This window comes from Syngnathus leptorhynchus, chromosome 6 (assembly GCF_054491065.1).
Source record: "Syngnathus leptorhynchus isolate UIUO chromosome 6, UIUO_Slep, whole genome shotgun sequence".
Classification (NCBI taxonomy): Eukaryota; Metazoa; Chordata; class Actinopteri; order Syngnathiformes; family Syngnathidae; genus Syngnathus; species Syngnathus leptorhynchus.
In genome coordinates this window covers 16963011-16987500 of record NC_141200.1, presented here as the reverse complement: position 1 = coordinate 16987500, position 24490 = coordinate 16963011, and the positions used below count along the sequence as shown (strand labels likewise).

Below are 24490 nucleotides of genomic sequence, written 5' to 3'. Positions count from 1 at the left end.
CCAGAAGGCGGTTCGAGAAATGATTTGTTCAAATTCTGAATCTATTTTTACCATTACAAATAATGGAAAAATATTTAATCTGTTACAAGACTTGAAAAAAACGCCTTTAAGCATTTTTTCATTTGTGCATTTTTGTCCGATAGCGCAACTGCAGCGCACCGCCGAACGCGCAACCACAGTGCGCCACCGACCGCGCAACTGCACCGCGCTGGTCGCATTATTGTGACAGAGCCGTCGCTGAAATTTAGAAAAAAATGTTAGGCCTGATGTACTTTCCAAAATTTAAGTGGACCTCAGTGCGCTGGGAACTTAATTTTGTCCGATCGCGCAACCGCAGCGCGCCGGGCGCTCACTGTCGCATTGCTTTAAGAACGTCTTTGTGTTTAAAGATGGCTTTACTGCTCCCACTTGCTTTCTTTGGGGGCATGAATTAGGGGTTGATACAATCCTCAAAGTAACAAAAATTCAATAACAACGAACGGATTCAGTTGGCATCCGGGCCGTGCGGTCGGGTTTTCTCGGGTCCTCTCGGCTCATCTCGCGAGGTTCGACCTCTGAATTTTTGTTTGACATCGGAAGCAAAAAAATCTCGAATTTTTCATTCGATCTCCGATTAGTTTGAGAACTGGGACGTTCGAAAACCGAGGTTTGACTGTATGTTAAACATTTTTTGGGGTCAAATTTCCCTGCAATGGCCATCTACTGGGGAAACGCCTGCCCACGGATTTACTCCCGGAAACCGCGCCAGAAAGCTCAGTGCACACTCACAAGTGCGTGTAAGTACTCAGTAGTACGGACCTGTTCTATTTCTATCAGTGCCCGCTCTATTTCTATCGGTGCCGAGATTGCATTTCGCGTGCGGGCTGTGACGTCAGCATTCTCATAATTCGCACACTGAGCTTTCAGTTATCGTTTTACGCTAAAGCCACCCACAAAATTTCCCCTGGAATCCTTCCATTAAAATGAGTGGCCCAAGGAAAAGAAAGGTGGACACTGAGTGCTGAGTGTTTAAAAAAAGAGTGGACAATTTGGCTCGACCTACGTGTGTGAGCAGACGTTCAGCCACATGATCATCAACAAAGCCCGTCACAGCTCTATCCGAGGAATTGCCACAACAAATTTTACTCCATCCGGATGGCCAAGCAGAACGGGGCTACGGCGGTTGCTGAGGCAAAAACCCGGGCGTGGGAGGAGTTTGGCGAGGCCATGGAGAATGACTTCCGGACGGCTTCGAGGAAAATCTGGCTCCACCATCCGGCGTCTCAGGAGGAGGACGCAGTGCACAGTCAACACTGTTTACAGTGGAGATGGCGTGCTGCTGACCTCGACTCGGGACGTCGTGAGTCGGTGGGGAGAATACTGCAAGACCTCCTCAATTCCACCGACACGCCTTCCATTGTGGAATCAGGGCCTGGAGACTCTGAGGCGGACTCTCCAATCTCTAGGGTTGAAGTCACTAAGGTAGTTTAAAAAACTCCTCCGTGGCAAGGCCCCGGGGGTGGATGAGATTCGCCCAAAGTTCTTAAAGGCTCTGGATGTTGTGGGGCTGTCATGGCTGACACGACTCTACAGCATTGCGTGGACATCGGGGACGGTGGATTGGCAGACTGGGGTGGTGGTTCCCCTCTTTAAGAAGGGGGACCGAAGGGTGTGTTCCAATTAAAGGGGAATCACACTCCTCAGCCTCCCTGGTAAGGTCTATTCAGGGGTGCTGGAGAGGAGGATCGGTCAGGAGGTCGAGGCTCGAATTCAAGAGGAGCAATGTGACTTTCGTCCTGGCCGTGGAACAGTGGACCAGCTCTACACCCTCGGCAGGATCCTCGAGAGTGCATGGGAGTTCGCCCAACCAGTCCACATGTGTTTTGTGGACTCGGAGAAGGCGTTCGTCAATGTCCCTGAGGAGGTTCTGTGGAGGGTACTTCGGGAGTACAGGGTGCCGAGCCAACAGATAAGAGCGGTTCGGTTGCTGTTGGCTTCTTCAGGCCGTGATCTCTCCCTCTCACTGGAGCGGTTCGCAGCAGAGTGTGAAGCGGTCGGGATGAGGGTCAGCACCTCCAAATCTGAGTCCATGGTCCTCAGTCGAAAAAGGGTGGAATGCCCTCTCCGGATCGGGGATGAGATTCTGCCCCAAGTGGAGGAGTTCAAGTACTTGGGGTCTTGTTCACGAGTGAGTGCAGGATGGAGCGCGAGATCGACTGGCTGATCAGTGCAGCCTCGGCAGTAAAGCGGACTCTACCGGTCCTTCTTGGTGAAGAGAGAGCTGAGCCAAATGGCAAAGCTCTTGATTTACCGGTCAATCTACGCTCCTACCTTCACCTATGGTCACGAGCTATGAGTCGTGACCGAAAGAATGAGATCCAGGATACAAGCGGCCGAATTGAGTTTCCTCCGCATGGTGTCCGGGCTCTCCCTTAGAGATAGGGTGAGAAGCTCGGTCATCCGGGAGAGACTCGGAGTAGAGCCGCTGCTCCTCCACGTTGAGAGGAGCTAGATGAGGTGGCTCGGGCATCAGGGTGCCTCCTGGGCGCCTCCCTGGGGAGGTGTTCCGGGCATGTCCCACTGGTAGGAGACCCCGGGGACGACCCAGGACGCACTGGAGAGACTATGTCTCTCGGCTGGCCTGGGAACGCCTTGGGGATCCCCCGGGATGAGCTGGATGAAGTGGCTGGGGAGAGGGAAGTCTTGGAGTCCCTCTTAAAGCTGCTGCCCCCGTGACCCGACCCTGGATAAGTGGAAGAAGACGGAGGGAAATTTCACTCCAGACAAAAAAGGGAGATCAACAACACTGTTCCCACTGAAAATGAAGGGGAGTTTCTCTAGTTTGTTGTTAAAGAAAAAAGAAAAGGCATTTTGAAAATAATTTGTACAAATAGCAGGGATTGAAACTAGCGTCCATTCTCATTTTCAAACAATGCTGGATGCTCAAGAACATTGATGCACCACCTGTTTGCGACTAATCTTAATTTTTAAAGTTCTTAAGCCCAATTTAAGGAAGTGTTTCCCATTTCCTCACCTCTGTTGCCAGGTGTTTGTGAGTTAAAGCCCTGCTCTGATTTTCAGATACCCCTCACCACGTTGGCGTTTTGATTACTTTATTTAGATGTATTCTTTCACCGATTCTTCAAAATGATGTATTTGGTCAGAATATTTGCCTTTTGATGTGATTTTACCTCATAAGATAAACACCTTTCATAAATATGACCTGTGAGCGCTGGAGTGATGGAAACTGTTGTTCATAATAACAGTGTCGTATTTAATGAGAATCACTGATAATAGTTTTTTGATTAAATATTCCTTTTAATGCATTGATGCAATTAATTAATGCAATAAATGCATTTGTTTTCAAAAAGCTTTTTTTGAATATCCATGCTTTACTACCTACTAAAGCCCAAAACCTTTTATGCAATGACCTTCACATGTTGTTTATATTACTTCACACAAACAGTACATCCATCTGCTCCCTGTTCGGCCACCCGGTCAAAATTTAGAACCCAATTTGGCCCGCAAGTCAAAAAGTTTGCCCACCGCTGGACTAGACCTCTAGAGACCTCTGACTTCGATTTTCCACAAAGTTTTATCGTCATAAATTACATTTATAAGCATTACACAGCATTCTAATGTGCACATAAATCATACAGGTATAAACTTTAATCAAACACCATTCCTGACATGTTGATTATACCAGGCAATAAATTAAATGAACCTTAGCTGTGTGTGTGGCTGAAATGCATTCAAATCTGTGCACTGGGTAGAGGCACAGATTTGTTGTTCTTAATGTTTAAAAAATGACATCAAAACACATTTGTTAAATTATATCAAGTGATCTTTTTTTTCTGTCTTGTTATTTGGGGCTTTTATGTTTAGTCTGTTTCTGGTGATGAGCTACTGTGAGCAAGACTTGGCCAGTCTGCTGGAGAACATTCAGACTCCATTCTCTGAAGCGCAGGTAAGGGAGAACCTCATTTCAGACTTAAGTTGTGAGCATGAACGGCTATTTGTCTCGATGTGCCCTGCGATTGACTGGTGACCAGTTCTGGGTGTACCCCGCCTACTGCACAGAGACTGCCAGGATAGGCTCCAGCATGCCCGCAACTCTCGTGAGAGTAAGCGGTATGTAAGGTGAATGGGGAAAAAAAAAGATGCAAGTCAGTGATTTTAATAGCTTGGCTCAGGCTCATCTCATGGTTCATCTTAGAAAGCTTTACTGAGCCCTGCAACAAAATGATGTACTACTGGGCTTGAAATGCATATCTTTTTTATCATATGAAAATTGAGGAACGCAAGCCTCCCTTTCTAGTCTGACATATTTGTACTTTGTTAGAGGTACAGTTTACTTGCGGCACACAGTTTTTTGATGAATTGATTGAAGGATCTCAACAGCAGAAGACTTGTCCATACAACCATACCTATCGCGTAACAAAATAAACCCCTCACAATATTTATGATCACGTCTTGTAAACAAGCACTGCAGTCAAGTTATGCATTTAACATATTATTGTCTTCCCCATGAATAATACAGCACCCTCGATGCAATTGATCTGATACAACTACTGTAATTTCCGGACAATCAGCCACACCTGATTATAAGCCGCACCAGCTAAATTTAGCGGAAAATCTTGTTTTGTTCATATATAAGCCGCACTGGACCGTAAGCCGCAGGTTTTTTAATTTTTAATTACCATTTTTAAGAGAATATACACAAAGAATATTGTCAGGAAAGAGAGGGTTCTTTGGGGACGCATACCTTTTATTAACATAACCATTGAAAGAGATGAAGGAGCTCTGCAAACATACAAACAAATCTCAGCGACAACCATAATAAACTTAATGTGCAGGGAACACAAGCAACACACAACTAATAATAAGTATAAGTCGCATTTTGGGGGAAATTTATTCAACAAAAACCAACACCAAGAACAGACATGAAGGAGCAACAACAGGCTAAACGATAGGTATGCTAACGTGACAAACACAAACAAAAAGCTGAGAACGGCATACATAACATTGACATAACATTCAGAGTTATTCAAATAACTATTACATAAATAACACTTTTATAAAACCATCTGTGTCACTGTCTATTCCACTTTTCACATATTCCAAATATTCACAATATGAGTGCTTCCATTTTTCTTATTCTGAAAACTCTCAGTTTTCCCAAAATTCCCAAATTTCCGACAAATTTTTCCCCATTTATTCTTAATGGCACATTCAACAATTCACATTTACGTCGTTCTAGTTTGAAATTCACATCATTCAGCACATTCACATCACATTCTGAAAGATTCTCAACATTCCCAAACTTCCCACTTCCCATAAATTCCACATTTTCAAATTTGAAATTCCACCAAATTCTCCAAAATTCCATTTTCCACCTTTAATTTCCACATTTTTTAACCAATTAAACCCAGTCCAACTTTCAACACTTCATCTTTTTCCTCCCTATTCCCCAAATTCCCACACCACCCCCTTCACCCCCAGTTCCACTATGCTTCCACAATTCAACCCTTGAACCACACTTTCAGTGTGGGGGCCATTTTGGATTGACCCAATGAACCCTGAATGAACTGGAAGTGCTCCGAATCAAACCGGAAGTGACCCCAAATAAACAGGAAGTGACCTCAAGTAAACCGGAAGTGACCCCAAATAAACCAGACGTGACTTCAGCTAAACCAAAAGTGAACCAAATTGAACCAGAAGTGACCCAAATAAACCAGAAGTGACCTCAGCTAAACCGGAATTGGCATAAACCGGAAAAGACCACAGCTAGACCGGAAGTGGCCTAAATGAACCGGAAGTGGCCTCAGCTAAACCGGAAGTGGCCTACATTGAACCGGAAGTGACCCAAATAAATCAAAATGTCGTTTTTCTACTCTAATTTCTACATTTTTCAACCGATTCAACCCATTCCAACTTTCGATTACAATTCCAGATTTTCAAATTTGAAATTTGACCAAATTCTCAAAATTTCTGTTTTTCACCTCTAATTTTCAACATGATTAAACCCATTCCAACTTTCAACTCTTCATCTTTTTTCTACCTATTCCCCAACTTCCCACTTAACATAAATTCCACATTTTCAAATTTAAAATTCCACCAAATTCTCCAAAATTCCGTTTTTCACCTCTAATTTCCACATTTTTCAACTGATTCAACCCATTACTCAACAGCTCGGTGGAACACTGGGTAGCACATCCGCCTCACAGTTAGGAGGGTGCAGGTTCAATTCCACCTCTGGCCCTCTCTGTGTGGAGTTGCATGTTCTCCCCGAGCCCGCGTGGGTTTTCTCCGGGCACTCTGGTTTCCTCCCACATCCCAAAAACATGCTTGATAGGCCGATTGAGCACTCCACATTGTCCCTAGGTGTGAGTGCGAGTGCGGATGGTTGTTCGTCTCTGTGTGCCCTGCGATTGGCTGGCAACCGGTTCAGGGTGTCCCCCGCCTACTGCCCGGCTGGGATAGGCTCCAGTACGCCCGCGACCCCTGTGGGGACAAAGCGGTTCAGAAAATGGATGGATGGACGGATCAACCCATTACAACTTTCAACTCTTCATCTTTTTCCTCCCTATTCCCCAATTTCCCACTTACCAAAAATTCCACATTTTCAAATTCGAAATTCCACCAAATTCTCCAAAATTCCATTTTTCACCTCTAATTTCTACATTTCTCAAGTAATTCAACTCGTTTCAACATCATTCGTCAGCATTCCCCAAAAAGTTATTCAACAATTTCGCCTTCACATGCAATTTCTCCAGAAATTGCAAAATCTAGTTCTTCATGGTTCTGTTAAAATAGACCTCTTTGGAAACTAGGTAGCTTGAGCTATGCTCTTATCTTGCTTTCACTGGCTTTCCCTTCTCTATGACACTCTTTGCAGATACGTAGGAGTTGATCTCAATTAAGACTGCAAGGTCACATATAATCACACGGGCCCGGCAGAGTCTTGGGTTTGATCTGAGCCCTATCGCCCCTTCCCCAAATTACTTATTACAGCTCAGTGGCCTAGTAGTAGAGTGTCCGCCCTGAGACTGGAAGTGGGTTCAAACCCCGGCCGGGTCATACCAAAGACTATAAAAAAATGGAACCCATTACCTCCCTGCTTGGCACTCAGCATTAAGGGTTGGAATTGGGGGGTTAGATCACCAAATGATTTCCGAGCGCGGCACCGCTGCTGCTCCCCTCTCCCCCAGGGGATGGATCAAAATCACATGACCATTCACATCGCTCAGTCAGACGATCATGCAATAACCCTTTCAAATTTTAAAAGTGTGTCCCTCGAAAGGCTTACACAATTAGTTAGTGCGGCTAAACAAACAACAGGTTTACTTGACCCGCTTCCAGCCAGACTGTTTAAAGAATTATTTCAAATCTTAGGACCGTCCGTTTTAAATATAACTAATCTGTCTGTCTCTTCTGGGATAGTGCCAACAGCCTTTAAAACCGCTATCATTAAACCGCTACTTAAGCGACCAAATCTTGACCCGGACTGTCTCAGTAACTATAGGCCAGTTTCAAATCTCCCATTCATAGCAAAACGTCTTGAAAAGGTAGTAGCGCAGTAACTTATTGATTACATGGTCGCTAATAATCGATATGAATCTTTTCAGTCTGGTTTTAGAGCTAATCATTCCACTGAGACAGCACTTGCTAAAGTGACTAATGATCTCCTCATAGCTATGGATTCAAACACTTCATCGGTATTGTTACTACTCGATCTTAGTGGTACCTTCGACACTGTTGACTTCGATATTTTATTAGAGCGTCTTAAAGGTTGTGTTGGTATTTCGGGGTCATCACTAGGCTGGTTTCATTCGTATCTATCAGACAGGACGCACCGAGTGGTCCATGGCAATGCGTCCTCTGAGCTCTATAAAGTTACGTGTGGTGTCCCACAGGGATCGGTACTAGGACCAATTCTATTTAATATTTATATGACTCCGCTTGGGGACATAATACGTAAATATAATATTAGTTTTCAATGTTACGCGGATGACACCCAATTATATATGCCGTTATCAGTGACAGATCCACGGGGCTGTTGTAAACTTGAGGCGTGCCTTGCGGAGATCAAGCAATGGATGTCTCTCAACTTCCTTCGTCTGAACCCAGATAAAACTGAGATGTTGATAATTGGTCCAGCTCGTTATCAACATTTATTTAAGGAAAACACTATCACTATAGATAACCGTACTATCACTCAGAGTGATACTGTAACTAATCTCTGGGTAATATTTGACCAAACGCTCTCCTTTCAAAAGCACATTAAGAATATAACCAGAATAGCATTTTTTCACCTTCGTAATATTGCTAAGATTCGCCCAATCCTCTCGACCGGTGATACGGAAATTATTATACATGCATTTATCACGTCGCGCCTGGACTACTGTAATGCATTATTCTCTGGTCTTCCCAAGTCCAGCATCAAAAGTCGACAGTTAGTACAAAATGCTGCTGCAAGGCTGCTCTCACGGACAAGAAAATTTGATCACATTACCCCAATATTAGCCAATTTACACTGGCTCCCGGTCCATTTAAGATGTGACTTCAAGGTTCTTCTATTAACCTATAAATAATTGCATGGCTTAGCGCCTTCATATCTCGTCGACTTAGTTGTTCCTTATGTTCCGTCTCGTAACCTTCGTTCGCAAAACGCTAGTCTTTTAGTGACACCGAGGGCCAAGAAAATGTCTGCAGGGGCTAGAGCATTTTCTATTCGGGCTCCAGAGCTCTGGAATGCCCTGCCAATGGATATTAGAACTGCTACCTCAGTAGAAACATTTAAGACACGTTTAAAGACGTATTTCTATGATATGGCCTTTAATTAACCTGTAGTAGCCGATTCGGCTGGAGTTTGTTTTTGCTCCCTCTCCCCGACCCCACTCCCCCCACCCCTCCCCGGCTGGGGAGGTGGTTAGGTGACACCCAAGCTGACGGCGGCTATCTAGATTCTCGTGGACCAATTCAGCATGAGGGAACTGCAGCGGATTACCCTTCTAGAGGACACTGCCAGGACAATCGAAGGCACCTCCGACAGCTCTTCGCTTTGGCCTGGACATCCACTTTTTGATTTCCATATTATGTATTTTATGTGCCCTCTTTGCATCCATTGCAGCCTGGTGATCCTGAAAAGGGGATCCTTCCATCTGTGGTCCCTTCTCAAGGTTTCTCATTTTTCCCCTGGTAGGGATTTTTGAGTTTTTCCTTGCCCTTTTCGGAGCCCAAGATCAGGGGATGCTTTGAGAATAATTGTCAATTGATTGTCTATGTGAAGCCCTTTGAGACTGCTTGTGATGTAGGGCTATACAAATAAACTTGACTTGACTTGACATGGGGATGGGTTAAATGAGAGGACAAATTTCACCACACACAGATGTGTGTGTGTGACGATGATCATTAGGACTTTAACTGGGACTACTTTTATTAAGTTTACATCTTGCAACAGTTTTCATGAATATTGTTGAACTTATGCAAGCAGTAATTGCACCTACCGGTGGGACATGCCCGGAAAACCTCCCCAGGGAGGCGCCCAGGAGGCATCCTGATGAGATGCCCGAGCCACCTCATCTGGCTCCTCTCAACGTGGAGGAGCAGCGGCTCTACTCCGAGTCTCTCCTGGATGACCGAGCTTCTCACCCTATCTCTAAGGGAGAGCCCGGACACCCTGCGGAGGAAACTCATTTCGGCCGCTTGTATCCTGGATCTCGTTCTTTCGGTCACGACCCATAGCTCGTGACCATAGGTGAGGGCAGGAGCGTAGATCGACCGGTAAATCGAGAGCTTTGCCATTTGGCTCAGCTCTCTCTTCACCATGACGGACCGGTACAGAGTCCGCATTACTGCCGACGCTGCACTGATCCGCCTGTCGATCTCGCGCTCCATCTTGCCCTCACTCATGAACAAGATCCCAAGATACTTGGGGTAGGATCTCATCCCCGATCCGGAGAGGGCATTCCACCCTTTTCCGACAGAGGACCATGGACTCTGATTTGGAGGTGCTGACCCTCATCCCGACCGTTTCACACTCGGCTGCGAACCGCTCCAGTGAGAGCTGGAGATCACGGCCTGAAGAAGCCAACAACACCACGTCATCTGCAAAAAGCAGTGACGGGATGCTGAGGTCTCCAAACCGGACCCCTTCAACGCCTCGGCTGCGCCTAGAAATTCTGTCCATTAAAATTATGAACAGAATCGGTCACAAAGGGCAGCCTTGACGGAGTCCAACCCTCACTGGGAACGAATCCGACTAACTGCCGGAAATGCGGACCAAACTCTGGCATCGGTGATACAGGGACCGAACCGCCCTTATCAGTTGGCTCGGCACCCCGTACTCCCGAAGCACCCTCCACAGAACCTCCTAGAATATTTAGAATATTAATATAATATATAATAGTATTATATTTATAGGAGATTGTTTGAGAAACGCGATTGTTTACACTTTGCTGAGGCTGTGTTAGATCGAACTTTAGTCAGTTCCGATCATTTTATCGGAGCTCGTTTGAGAAACGCGATTGTTTACACTTTGCTGAGGCTCATGGGAGTCTGCGAGCTGAGGCTCATGGGAGTTTGCGGGTGGCTAATGCTATAGTGATAGCTGCTATACGCACGAGGCTATTTCATGTCAAAATAGGCTGCTTTGTTAATGTTTCGAGCAAATTCACGGATCGATATGGAAGGGAAACATAGGTAAGCAGTACCAATGCGTTAGATGGAACTTTACTCAGTTCTGATTATTTTATAGGAGATAGTTTGAGAAACGCGATTGTTTACAGAGGGCTCATTGGTTATTGGCTAGTGGATGCATACCGCAACCAGAGTCAATCTCAGTTTGTTGCAGTATAGCTTCTATTTTATGCGCCTTTTACTCCGGTGCTTCCTATATATGAAATTATTTCTAAAATAAAAAATTCAACAAGGGTGCGCTTTATAATCCAGTCCACCCTTTGGTGCGAAAAATACGGTACACACACGCATATATATGTACATACATACTACGGGTGGGAATCTTCACCATCAAAGCGATACGATGCACTGCCAACCATTCGAGGCATTCACGTTTCATGGAATTGCCAATGATAAGATGCGATACGATTCTCCCATCTCCTGCGATATGGTGCGATACAGTACGATTTAATTTTTAAACAATGCGATCCAGTGCGATACGATATGCTGCAACTGCATCTTACAGGTCGTATCGATTTTTCAATGCATATCGGTGAATCTTCCCAAACCTAATACATACGTACAATATTAAATTAAAGAAAATGCTATTAAATTATGAAATTTCAAAAAGTTCATCGCTCAGAAGTGTCAGTTCTTTTAATTTCATTTTAAACATCCATACTTGTGCATTGTTTGAGATTTTGACTCATGTTATTCCTGAGTTTGTAATCACAGTTTTTTAAGTGAAAAAGCATTTGAATTGTTTTAGGCAGACAGTTTTGCTTCACTTTAAGCATAATTTGTGCAGTTTGAAAGTTTACCAAATCTTTGAATTTAAGAATTTGTGATTTACTAAATAGCATGTTAATATGTTCAAGGTAATCGGATTTATTTATAATTCTAATGGCCTTCTTTTGTAAACGCATGATTTGTCCTTCTGAGCGTTTTTTCCGACTGAGCATATCTCTGCGCAGTAGCTCAAGTATGGTGATATTAGAGAGTAATACAATATTTGCAGTGATTTGTGATCAAGAAAATGTTTTGTCTTATACAAGTTAGAGATATTTTTTGCCAGTTTGTTTTCAATGTATTTAATGTGATCTTTCCAATCTATATGTTCATCTATAATTACACCAAGAATTTTTTTGGGGGGGATTCTTTCAATTGTGGTTCCCTCTATTTGTATTTTAAGATCAGTTAGTTTTTGATGATTACCGAAAATCATAAGTTTAGTTTTGCTCATGTTAGGTGATAATTTATTGGAATCAAACCATGTTTTTACTTTTTTCATTTCCGTATTCATTGAATTTAAAAGTCCCTCCAGATTCTCCCCTGAGCAAAACATATTTGTATTGTCAGCAAAAAATACTTTTTTTTATAAGTTTTGAAACATTACATAGGTCATTGATGTAAAGAGTAAACAGTTTGGGTCTCAAAACGGAACCCTGGGGGACACCACAGGGAATGTTTAAACACGAAGATGTACATTGACCCATTTTCACAAACTGCTGTCTGTTACTTATGTAACTTTTGACCCAGTTCAGAGCAATTCTTCTTATGCCATAATGTTCCAGTTTATTGGCTAAGATATTGGGGTCTATGGTGTCAAAAGCTTTTTTTAAGTCAATGAATATTCCGGCAGTTTGTTTGGTTTTGTCAAAAGAGTTTATCTCCTCTATTGTGTCAATTATTGCCATGAAAGTTGAACGTTTTTTTCCTGAAACCATATTGGCTATCTGTTAATATGTTATATTTTTGTATGAATGATTCAAGTCTGGCATCAAATAATTTTTCTAATATTTTTGAAAATTGTGACATAATAGAGATGGGTAGTTTGTGAAAAGGTGCAAATCGGAGTTTTTATAGAGTGGAATTACTTTTACCTTTTTCATATGAGGGAATTTGCCAGACATAAATGATAAATTAAAAATGTATATTAAAGACTCGGCAATACCCTCAATCACCCATTTTAAAGTTTTCATATCAATTTCATCACAATCAGTAAACAGTTTTGGCTTACATTTGGAAACAATGTTGATAACTTCCCTCTCATTTACATCCAAAAGAAACATAGAGTTGGTTTTCCTATCTATTAAGGAATAATCAGGATTTACAGTACCAGTGATTTTTTTTCAGCTAATGTTTGACCAATGTCCACAAAGGACTTGTTAGCGATTTCATCCATGTTGTCAAGTGTTTCTTTATTCTCAGTAAAGTAAGAGGGGTAATTCTTTTGGGGAGTATTTTGGTTTTTAATTATAGAGTTGAGTATGTTCCACATGCCTTGTATGTTGTTTCTGTTATCTTTTAGTAATCCATGGTAATAATCTTTCCTAGCAGTCTGTATGAATACAGCATTTGTTTTTAATATATTCTCTGCCTGCAAACTCTGTTTTGAGTGATGTGAATCATGAAATAACATTTAGTTCATAATGGTCTTAAAAAGTTTCATTTTATTTGGTGAATCCTACAGAAACCATGTTAGTCATTTTTAAAGAAATTGTCCAATTGGTGCAGAAATGTGTTGATTCTTAAGAGTTGTAATTATTTTTCTTCCATTTTTTTCAGGTGAAATGTATCATACTGCAATTGTTGAGAGGGTTGTGCTATCTCCATCACAATTTCATCATTCACAGGTCAACCAATCTCAGTTATTGTACTTTCACTCTAGCTTGCCCATTTTATCTTATTTTGTACTCAAGTAGGTGAGACGTGGTTGTTTCTCTCTTTGTACATTTACAAACACGATCCCTTTTGAACGAAACCTGGTTGAACTGAGAGCAAATCTTCACATCTAGTGAAAATAAATGTCTTGTGACCAAGTGACGTCAACTAAGAGCTTGCCCTGTACAGCAGCCATATACGTTCTTCAAAACACTGTTGTGTTTCTATATGATTGTTTTTTTGTTGAGCCTACAGTTTAAATTGTTGATGAAGAAGTTAGAATCTTTTTTAACAATCTTTATTTCATTTTTTTTTCATAATACAACTACAGTGGTACCTCCACTTATCAACACCTATACTTACAAACTTGTTGAGGTATGAACCAGATTTTTTTTGCATGTACTTACGAACAACATTTCGACTTCCAAACCGACGCCCCAGCCCCCACATCACCTTTGTCTTCCTTTCCCTTCACACAGAGACGTAATACACGGGCGTAATATGTAGACCCGATGAATCAATCAAAGGACAGTACGTTTTACGTAGATCGGGGCAGAAAACCAATCAAAGGTTTGTACATAACACGTAGAGTACGTACTTCCGCTGCCATTGATAAATAAATACTATCGTTTGTGCAAAACAAACAGCATGAGGACCCTCTAAAATTCATTCGACAGAGACATGCTTTCAAGGCACAACTCAAGCTTTCTGGAAACCCGGGATCATTGCCGAAAAATAATGTGATGACGACAAGACAATGACAAGAGGGAACTTGTCATGTTTAATGGCGGGACTGTACCAGCTTGTTTTCAACAAAAACATGAAGAACACACTTATGTGTTTGTCAATTTGCATCTTTTTTTCTTTTTTTAAGTTGTCACTAGCGTTCAGAACAAGGTGCGTTCATTGACCACTTACACAGTCGGAAAACTCATTAATTGCATCAAAAAGCTATGACAAGTATGTGACCACATTGCAGGCAGATCTAGGAAGCATACAGTAATTTATTAGCCTGACTTTTTCTATATCTTCCGGAGGTAGTTTTAGCAAGTGTAAAAATTAAAACAGGTTCCCCCCTCCCCCAAGCAAAGTTAGGAGGTCAATAATAATGTGACATTTGTTATAAAGGTTTGAAAACCTAAAAATAAAATCGTTGTTTTGGTTTTCTGTATGTTTTACACAGAGTAATCCGGCAAAAGTCTGACTTTTTAGGATTGTCCTGCACGCATTATTTGCTTTTATATTGATTCCTATTGGAAACGTTGCTTCTACTTTCCACTTACAAACCCAATAGCGAAACAAATTAAGTTCGTAAGTAGAGGTACCACTGCAATCAACTATTTTGGGTTGTTACAAGTCTGTGGCATTGAAACTATCATATTGTTGTATTATCAGGGACCTAAAAGTGTCTAATCTGCTGATGACAGACAAAGGCTGTGTTAAAATAGGTAAGTAAACGGACTTCCATCACTCACTCTTTAGAGAACCTGCCTCATTTAAAAATAATTCTATTCTTTGCATTTTAAAATGCTTCTCCATATAACAAAAATCACATTATTCATGCAATGTATCCTAATGCATATATATTTAAGTGGACATATGTTTTTTTAATTGAAACTCTATGGTTAAGACTTAGATTGCTTATTTTGATATATTAGCTTTAAACAGAGCAAAACAGAGTAAAACCAAGTTTAAAATGCTGCTCCATATTACAAAGATCTCATTATTCATGCAATGTATCCTAATGCATATTAGTCATTTTGATTGAAACTCTATGGTGAAGACTTAGCTTGCACCAACAAAGTTTATTTTGATACATTACCATTACATTTAATACAACCTCTGGACTCCATAGAGGTTGTGGGTGAGAGGAGGATGTTAGTTAAGATGAAATCCATCATGGTCTCTGAGCAGCTCCTTCAGCAGCAAACTATTACACCCACGGTGTAGGAAGGAGAGGTTCTGCATGTCCTTCATTCCCACTGCTGTCAAACTCTACAACACGTGCGGCACCTGATAATGTGTTGGTTTCCTTCTGTTTCGTCTCTACGAAACACTAGTGGCACTTGTCTTCGTCCTTGTTTGTCTGTTATTTATCCATTTTTACATTTGGCACTTGTTTCTTGTATTCTTGCACTCTTGTACGCTGCTGCGACAAGAAAAATTCCCCACTGTGGGATAAATAAAGTTCTATTAATCAATCATCCATCCATCCATCCATCCATCCATCCATCCATCCATCCATCCATCCATCCATCCATCCATCCATCCATCCATCCATCCATCCATCCATCCATCAATCAATCCATCAATTAGCTTAAACAGCAAAACAGAGTAAAACCAAGTTTAAAATGAGTTAATGTAATTTTAAAATTAAGGAGCATCTTATAACATTTATCTGAATTTAAATTTTGTTCAACCTAATTTGTAGGGAAGATTGTAGATATTGAAATAACACCACAGTCAAGCCTCGTGTGTCAACTTACTTAATAGATTAAGCAAATAAAATCTTTAAAAATCAGACAATGTGATTTTCTGGATTTTTAAAAATTTATTTTGTCTCTCCTAGTTGAAATGTACCTATGAGGAAAATTATAGGCATCTCTCATCTTTTAAGTGGGAGAAATTGCACAATTGGTGGCTGACTAAATACTTTTTTGCCCCAGTGTACATGTATGCATGTTAGGTTGTCACCAAAGACATGATCAAAGTTGCACATGGAAGACTGACTGATAGTGACAAAGTTAAGTTACGACTACTCCAATCTGACCATGCTCAATCTATCCAAGGCATCTAAGGGAGCAGAGGCTGCATCAGAGTTAGTGGCCAAAGAAGCAGAAAGGAAGAAAAACAAAAGTAAAGGATTGAACTTTTAGAAAAAATGCAGAGAAAGGAACTCAAAAACGTGAACTGGAAAAGCTACAAGTGGAGAGAAATGTAAGGTATTTTTGAGCCAGACCAATGGCATATAATCAAGAGATTAAAAGTGAAAGCAGTCTACACATCTTTACTCACACAAACAGAGTGGCTCAGAAGCTTTACACAGTTTCTTCTTCTATCCAAGTTTCTAACCGTAACATGGCGTCCACCTCATTGCCTCCGTCAGGCATTCTTTATTTTGCACAAGCATTACTGGACAGTATCACCATGAAAACGGACTGCCAATGCCAGAGCCCTCCACATTCACTGGTGGTCCAATACAATGGAAAGCCTCATTTAATGCACTCATAGATTAAAAAAGTACCTGCTTACAAACTGCAGTAGTAAGGGTTGGCTAAATGGCCAATCGACAGGATTCAAGACATATGCTGATTCCATGTTGCAAAACTTAAATATGCCTCATTTAAACATTGTCAATGATTGTGAAGAGAACCAAAAACATGTTTAAAAGCTACTTGACTGGGCAGTTGCAAGGTGGATTTGTCATGCTACTCAATTCATGAAAGAAAGTGGTAAGTTTCAAAGTTGAAGTTCATGTCGTTTAAAGCAGAGATTGTCTGCAACCCTATCACATAATTTCAAGATCTCCACTCAACAAACGGTCTACTCCTCAAACTCCAGTAACACCTATCAAAAAGAAAAAAACACGGAGGTCCGGTTCATAAGCCACTGCCGGCTCGGGCATACACGTATTGAGTGGCAATTGGAGTTTTGGAACATGGTGAAATGGAAGTGATCGGCTTTCAAGCAGCTTACAAATGAGCAAACAATTGCTCTTCGCGAGTGTGATAAAGCAAAACGATGGATCAAATTTAGACGAGGTGGCTGTGAGGTGGGGGAGAACATGCCGACTTCCGGAGTGAGTGAGCGCTGGCGCGTATTGCTGCCGCTGCTTTCTGGACATTTTTAACGTTATTAACAGTTTTTAATGTTTTGCTTGATTTCCTGCAAAGTCTGCAGCAGATCACTAAACTTGGATGAATGTGGTACTCTTGGGTTTTATTCTGGGTCAACTCTCAAGCGGACTTGTTTGTTTGTAGCGTGGTTGCCTACACCGCTCAGCTGCTCCCTTTGTGCCAGCTGGTCGCCGCTCCGCCGTTTTCTTTTCTGGGCCATGCATCACGCATATTATCAACCCTGCTGCTACAGGACCTCCTCCTTGACTGCAAGTTTGACTTTCTGTGTATTACTGAAACGTGGCAACATCCTGGTGACTTTTCTCAGTTGAATGAATCATGTCCACCCGAGTTTGTTTATATGTGCAAACCACGTCTCACCGGTCGTGGAGGAGGTCTCGCAATGTTTCACCGTGAGACTTGGAAGGTCTCATCTGTTTTAGTCCCAGAGACCAGTTCTTTTGAATCTGTCGCTCTGCAGCTAAATGGACCCACACCTATTATTTTAGCTAATATCTACCGTCCACCCAAACCAAATAAGGACTTTATTAATGAATTCACTACATTCCTCACTAACATCTGCTCACTTTCATTCAACATCATTCTGCTAGGTGACTTAAATATCCACATTACAACTCCAACACCACTCTCACTAAGGATTTTACCTTCTGCCTGGACAGTTTTGGACTTAAACAACACATTAATTTCCCCACCCACACCAAAGGCCATATTTTAGGTCTAGTCTGCTGCTCCGGTGTCACTCCTCTTAACTGCTCTTCTGTTGATCTGGGAACAGGCTTCTCTGATCATTTGTTAGTTTCTTTTAATCTTAGTCTCACACTGTCCAAAATCAAACAGTCACGTATCATATCCTTCCACAATATCAAAAACATCAATTTAGCAGATTTCACCACAGCCATTGGCAGTCTCCCCGCCATCACCCCCCCATACACCCCGGATCAGTTTGTTTCTGCTTACGACACTGGACTACAAACTCTGCTAACCTCATTTGCCCCCCTCAAAACCCAAACTGTTTCTTTCCCTCTCTCGGCTCCCTGGTTCTTCCCTCATCTACATACGTCAACTGAAAGCCAAAGAATGACAGCTGGAGCGGCTTTCTCGCAAAACTGGACTCACAATTCATAAACTGTTGTACCATACTCACATAATGCAATATAAGGCTGCAATTTCAAACAGTATTAGAAAATTGCAACTGGTGCGGGGAAAATATACTCAGGAGCGACTTATATGTGATTTTTTTCACAAATTTTCAAAATTCAAAAATCTGCGATGTAGTGAAACCACGATAAACGAACCGCGATGTAGCAAGGGATTACTGTCATTTGAACTGCAAGTGATGTCACCCGTGCCGCGCGGCGGTTGTTCACATAAAGAGCAAAGGATTCAATCACGGGATGACGAAGATAACGAAGGGCCCCACATACTACCGGCATCATTAGTGGCTTTGTTTGTAAGTGACACGGAGGACGAAGAGTTTGAAGGATTTAATGATTTGGAGTGACACAGATGGTTTGATATTGTTTTAATATGATAGTTATTTGAAATATACTTTATATATCGTTATATGGGTCTGTGGAATAATTAGAAATGCAACTTACAAGGGGTCCGATGTCAGCGGCACGGCGCACGTGCGGTTTACAAAGGACGATCTACGGATTTATTGAATTGGAGTGACACAGATGGTTTGATAAACGTGTTATTTATGTAATACTTAAATAACTCTGAATGTTACGTCAGTTCCGTTCTCAGCTCCTTGTTTGTGTATATGTCACGTTAGCATACCGTATCGGTTAGCCTGTTGTTGTTGGTTTATGTCTGTTTTTGGTGTTGGATTTTGACAAATAAATTTGCCCCAAAAGTGCGACTTATACTCCGGTGCGACTTGGTGTCGTCCTTGATTGCACCCTATCATTCAGCACCCACATAAACAACACTATCTGTTCTGCCTATTTTCACCTCTGTCACATTAATCGCCTCCGTTCATCACTCATCCCATCCAGCGCTCCTATCCTAGTCCACTCTCTTGTCACCTCTCGCTTAGATTATTGCAACTCCATCCTTTTTGGTCTCCCTCACAAACCCCTGCATAAATTGCAACTGGTCCAGAATTCTACTGCTCGCATTGTCATCGGAATCCCTGTCTACCATCATATCACTCCGGTTCTACACCAACTTCACTGGCTCCCCATAAAACAGCGCATTGATTGTAAAATTCTCCTCCACACATTCAAGGCTATCCATAACCTTGCTCCTCCATACCTGTCAGACCTCCTTCATGTACACATTCCTACCCGGTCTCTCAGGTCTGCCTCCAGGACCACCCTCACTGTCCCCTCATTTCATCTGTCAACTATGGGGGCCGGAGCCTTCAGTTGCTTTGCCCCTCGCCTCTGGAATTCCCTCCCCCCAGACATCAGAAACATTGACTCCATCAAACTGTTCAAATCTCACCTCAAAACCCACCTGTTTAGGCAGGCATTTGTCTAATTTTATTACTCTGCTGCAGATGTTTTTAGCTTTTAGACTTCTTCATCTTTTGTGTCTATTTTATGTGTGTTCGGCGACCTCGAGTGCCGTGAAAGGCGCCATACAAATAAAATGTATGATTATTATTATTATAATTATAATTATTATTATTATTATTAGTAGTAGTAGTACGCGACAGACACGGAAGTCTACATCACAAGCCACCGCCAGTTCAGGCATACATGTGTTTTGTGCCACAGTTCGGATGAGTCGCCGTCATTTGACAAGTATTTTGATGCGGGAAACAGTGACCCACAAATACATCTCTTGTAAATAGCAAAACACGCACACGCATTGTGAGTACACACACAAACATCTCTATAAATACACATGCAAACATCTCAAAATTTGTAAATAAGTTGTTAAATGTGAAAATATTGAAGAGTGCGCACAATATCAAATATGTAAATACCGTACTGGCTCGAATATAAGATGACCCTGATTATAAGACGGACCCCCTGTTTTCAAGACTCAAGTTTGAAAAAAGACTTTTCAAACACCAAATTTAATTCTTATACAGAAAATAATTACAGTACATCTGAAACAAATTATTTTAACAATATATTCGAGAGAAAAAGCATGTTATTTTGCCTCATTTATATCATGCAAAAACTGTCTATCACATCTTAATATCTGAACATTTAAATATGTTAACTAAAGTGCAATCACATTTGTAAATGAATGGCTTCTGGCTTTTCCATTTTCTGTTATCTCTTATTTTCTTTTTTCTTTCTTACTGTTATTTTTTACTTTTCTTCTTCGTGCTACCGTGCTATTTTTATTTTTATTATTTGTGACAGGGGTTCGCTTTGGCCTGGGGAGTTAAGTTCAGCATTCGCTTTAGAGATATCTGGCCCCATCTAGCGTTGTGAATGGGCATAATGTCTAGACCCCGAATGTAAGACGACCCCCACTTTTTCAGACTTATTTCAATGCAAAAAACACCGTCTTATATTTGGGCCAACATGGTAAATGTTTTTGCCATCCAAAACACATTTAAAAAAAAAAATGTTCATGTTTTATAGAAGGAAAGGGCTGTTAAGATGTTTGAGATGTCACTAAACCAAAAAATATTAGCGTCAAAGTTACAGTTGTGCAGAAAATTTTCTCATTTCCGGTCGTACATATTTAACTAAGGTAGAGTTCACTTGAGCTGCAAACCTTTTGATTGATTAAAAGATGTCAGCGGCAGAAGACTTGTCCATAAAACCATACATAACACGTAACAAAATAAAACCCTCAAAATATTTATGAACACATCTTGTAAACAAGTCAAGTTAACCAGTAAGCTAATGCTAGCATTAGCAAGAAGCTAACGAATCCGTTTAACACATTGTGTTCCCCAGGAGTAATACAGCACCTTTCGATGCAATTCATCTGATACAACTACCGTATTTTTGGGACTAAAAGTCGCTCCGGAGTATAAGTTGCACCAGCCATAAAATGCACATTAAAGTGAAAAAAAAACATATATAAGTCGCACCGGAGTGTAAGTCGCACTTTTGGGGCAAATTTATTAGTCAAAAAGTTATTCAAACAACTATTAAATAAATAACACGTTTATCAAACCATCTGTGTCACTCCAATTCATTAAATCCATTGATCGCCCTTAATGTAAACAATGGAGCGTATGCGCCGCATATGCACCGCGTATGCACCGCGTATGCACCGCGTATGCGCCGCTGACGTCGGACTCGTCCTGAGTTGCAGTTCTAATTATTCCTCAGACCCATATAACGATATATAAAGTATATAGCAAATAACTATCATATAACAACAATATTATCAAACCATTTGTGTCACTCCAAATCATTAAATCCATTGATCAAATTCCTTGGCTTTTGTCAACAACGCCGCACGTGTGCCGCACAGATCTAGTATATAACTATATTTGCAAATACTTGTCTATACTGACAAAAGATTTCTGAAACACTTGTCCTTGAACAAGCAGAATTTTGCCCACAGATGTGGGAACACTGCTTAAAAAATGAAATTTGACCAGGCACTTTGAGGTTCTGATGCTGGCGTCAATGAGTTGTTTGGATTGACGCATCCAACAACTGAACATTTTGATCTCTCCACTTCGACATCCTTGAATTGTTGGACTACTAAAGTCTCTCAGTATCAAAGATGGCACATTTGCGAAACTCTTTGGTTACCATTACCTTATTTGGTAGTCCCGCCTCAAAGGATGGGACGTAATAGATAAAAATAAGTAATAGAAAATGGAGAAATTAGAACGGAGTAAAAAATAGCCCCCAAACAGATCATAAAAGTATCTCTGCAACACCTGGAGGGATAGAGTACACTTTTTTTCAATCTTGGAGACTCAAAGTGCACAATAAATGAATATAAGAGCAAAAAGTGAATTTTCCATGTCTTTTTTAAAGCCACCATACCATTTTCTAATGACTTTTCTTTTGTGTATGCTTTGGTGTATTTTTTAATTTCCCCTGTGGGATGAATAAAGTATGTACCGTATTGGCCTGAATTTAAGACGAGGTTTTTTGCATTGAAATAAAACTGAAAAAGGGGCGGTCGTCTTATATTTGGGGTCGAGACAAAGTCTTTTTTTTCAAACTTGAGTCTTGAAAAAGGGGTCGTCTTATAATCGGGGTCGTCTTATATTCGGGCCAATACGGTAATTTATTATACAATTTGCATCTATGATGAATACAGTTTTAACTCTGTTTCATCTCTTATTTATTTATACGCTTTTGAACACTTACCCCCAGCTATTGAATTGAAACTTTTGCTCCACGGTTAAATCCATGCTAATTAAATGTTTATTTCTCAAATCACAAAGTAGTTTGATGTTGAGAAATGTTCTTTTCTCAGATATATTTCTTTTTGTCCTCAGCTGATTTTGGGTTAGCTCGCAGGTATGGTGTCCCCCAGCAACCCATGACCCCCAGGGTGGTTACACTGTGGTGAGTGTCTTTTGGTTGAATAACTAATGTATGTGAGGAGATAATTTTTATGCTGCTCATGTTAGTGTCCTGCCCTCCATAATTATGCACAGTTGTGTTACTAAGCTCATTATACATTTTTTTTCTTAATAATGTAGGACCAACATACAAACTAGAACTGCGAGCAGTCATAAAAGGCCCTAGCAGCCCTGGCAATGTCGGGGTACTGGCATGTTTACTTACTTGCATACTTGGAATTAAATTTATTTTTAAATTAAGGACCGTATTTTTCAGAATGTAAATCGCTCCGGATTATAAATCGCACCAGCCATAAAATGCACAATAAAGCAAAAAAAACCCCATATAAGTCGCACCGGAGTATAAATTGCATTTTTGGGGCAAATTTATTTGTCAAAATCCAACACCAAGAACAGACATAAACCAGCAACAACAGGCTAAACGATACGGTATGCTAACGTGACGTATACACAAACGAGGAGCTGAGAACGGGCCTGAGTAACATTCAGAGTTATTCAAATAAGTATTACATAAATAACACGTTTATCAAACCATCTGTGTCACTCCAATTCAATTAATCCGCCGATCGTCCTTTGTAAACCGCACGTGCGCCGCTGACATCGGACTCGTAAGTTGCATATCAAATTATTACACAGACCCATATAACGATATATAAAGTATATTTCAAATAACTATCATAACAACAATATTATCAAACCATCTGTGCCACTCCAAATCATTAAATCCATCTATCCAATTTGCCGCACAGCTCTAGTATATAACTATATTGTAGCGTTAAAGTACCAGGAAAGACGTGGGTTTGGTAAACGGCTCTTTATTTAACAAAACAAGAGTTCAACGAGCCAACAACTACTGAACTGTAACGATAAAAACATATACAAGTTGCTACATGAAATAAAATCTATCAAATAACTATAACATCAATAACTTTTTCAAACCTTGTGTCACTCCAAATCATTAAACCCTTCAAACGTGAGGCCTTCCGTCATCTTCGTCATCCCATGATCAAATCCTTTGTCCTTATGTAAACAACCGCCGCGCGGCTACATCGCGGTCCGTTTATCGCAATTTCACTACCTCTTATAGTCCGAAAATTACGGTATATCAGACTTAAAGCTAAAACATGACCTTAATAAATTTTTTTAAAAAAAGGCAAAAATCTCAAAGGAAATAGAAAACGGCTGAATTCCTGTTGAATTTAGACGAGAGCTACGGAGACTTTTCTTAGATCTTGGGCTGTTAACACAGTATCTCTATATTTCCAATTTTGGGTGAATAAACGCTGTTTCATTCAAAGTTTGTAAAGGGTGCGAATCATAGTTTTTTTTTTAAAGTTCCAAAGTGATCTTCAATTTACTGTGATGAATTTAGTGCTGTGTGAGCCATTTAAGAACATCTGCGTTTTTTTTTTTTTTTTAAGTAATCAGTATGTGTCCACAGCTGTACAATGTTGAATTCGTAAAGATGTGACCTCCATAAAAGGCCAAAACTGGGGGCCTATTCGAAAAAAAAAAATCTAAATGGTGGTCTTCCTGTTACTTTTAGCAAACGGCTCAAAAATATGTTTTTGTAGGTCTTTGCTTGTTACACATACCACCAAAATTTCGTAGCCCTGAATTTAGGGTGGCCACTGAGTCATTTTTTAAAAATCGCACTATAAACTAATAGAATATTGACGAATTTGCCAATTCTGATGTGTATGCAAAGTTTCAAAGTGTTTGTTCATATTTAGACCCTTAAACTTAGCATTGTTTTCTTAGGGAACTCAGCGTTTTCACGTTTCATCAAAATTCAAGAAATTTGTGTTTTAGCATCATGACTCTTCCAAGCAAATAT

The 24490-nt window shown here is 40.9% G+C and overlaps 1 protein-coding gene across 3 annotated transcripts in view; it reads left to right on the top strand.

The window, feature by feature from the left end:
* The window catches only part of cdk10 (cyclin dependent kinase 10), a 68231-nt gene that overhangs the window by 17580 nt on the left and 26161 nt on the right, over positions 1-24490 (top strand). For 2 of the 3 annotated variants that reach the window (XM_085913538.1, XM_085913537.1), the window contains exons 6-9: positions 3865-3946; positions 13228-13295; positions 14719-14771; positions 22567-22636. In XM_085913538.1, coding sequence (XP_085769664.1) covers positions 3865-3946; positions 13228-13295; positions 14719-14771; positions 22567-22636 — 273 coding nt within the window. The remainder of the gene's footprint in view (positions 1-3864; positions 3947-13227; positions 13296-14718; positions 14772-22566; positions 22637-24490) is intronic. The other variant, XM_085913539.1, reaches the window with a different exon arrangement.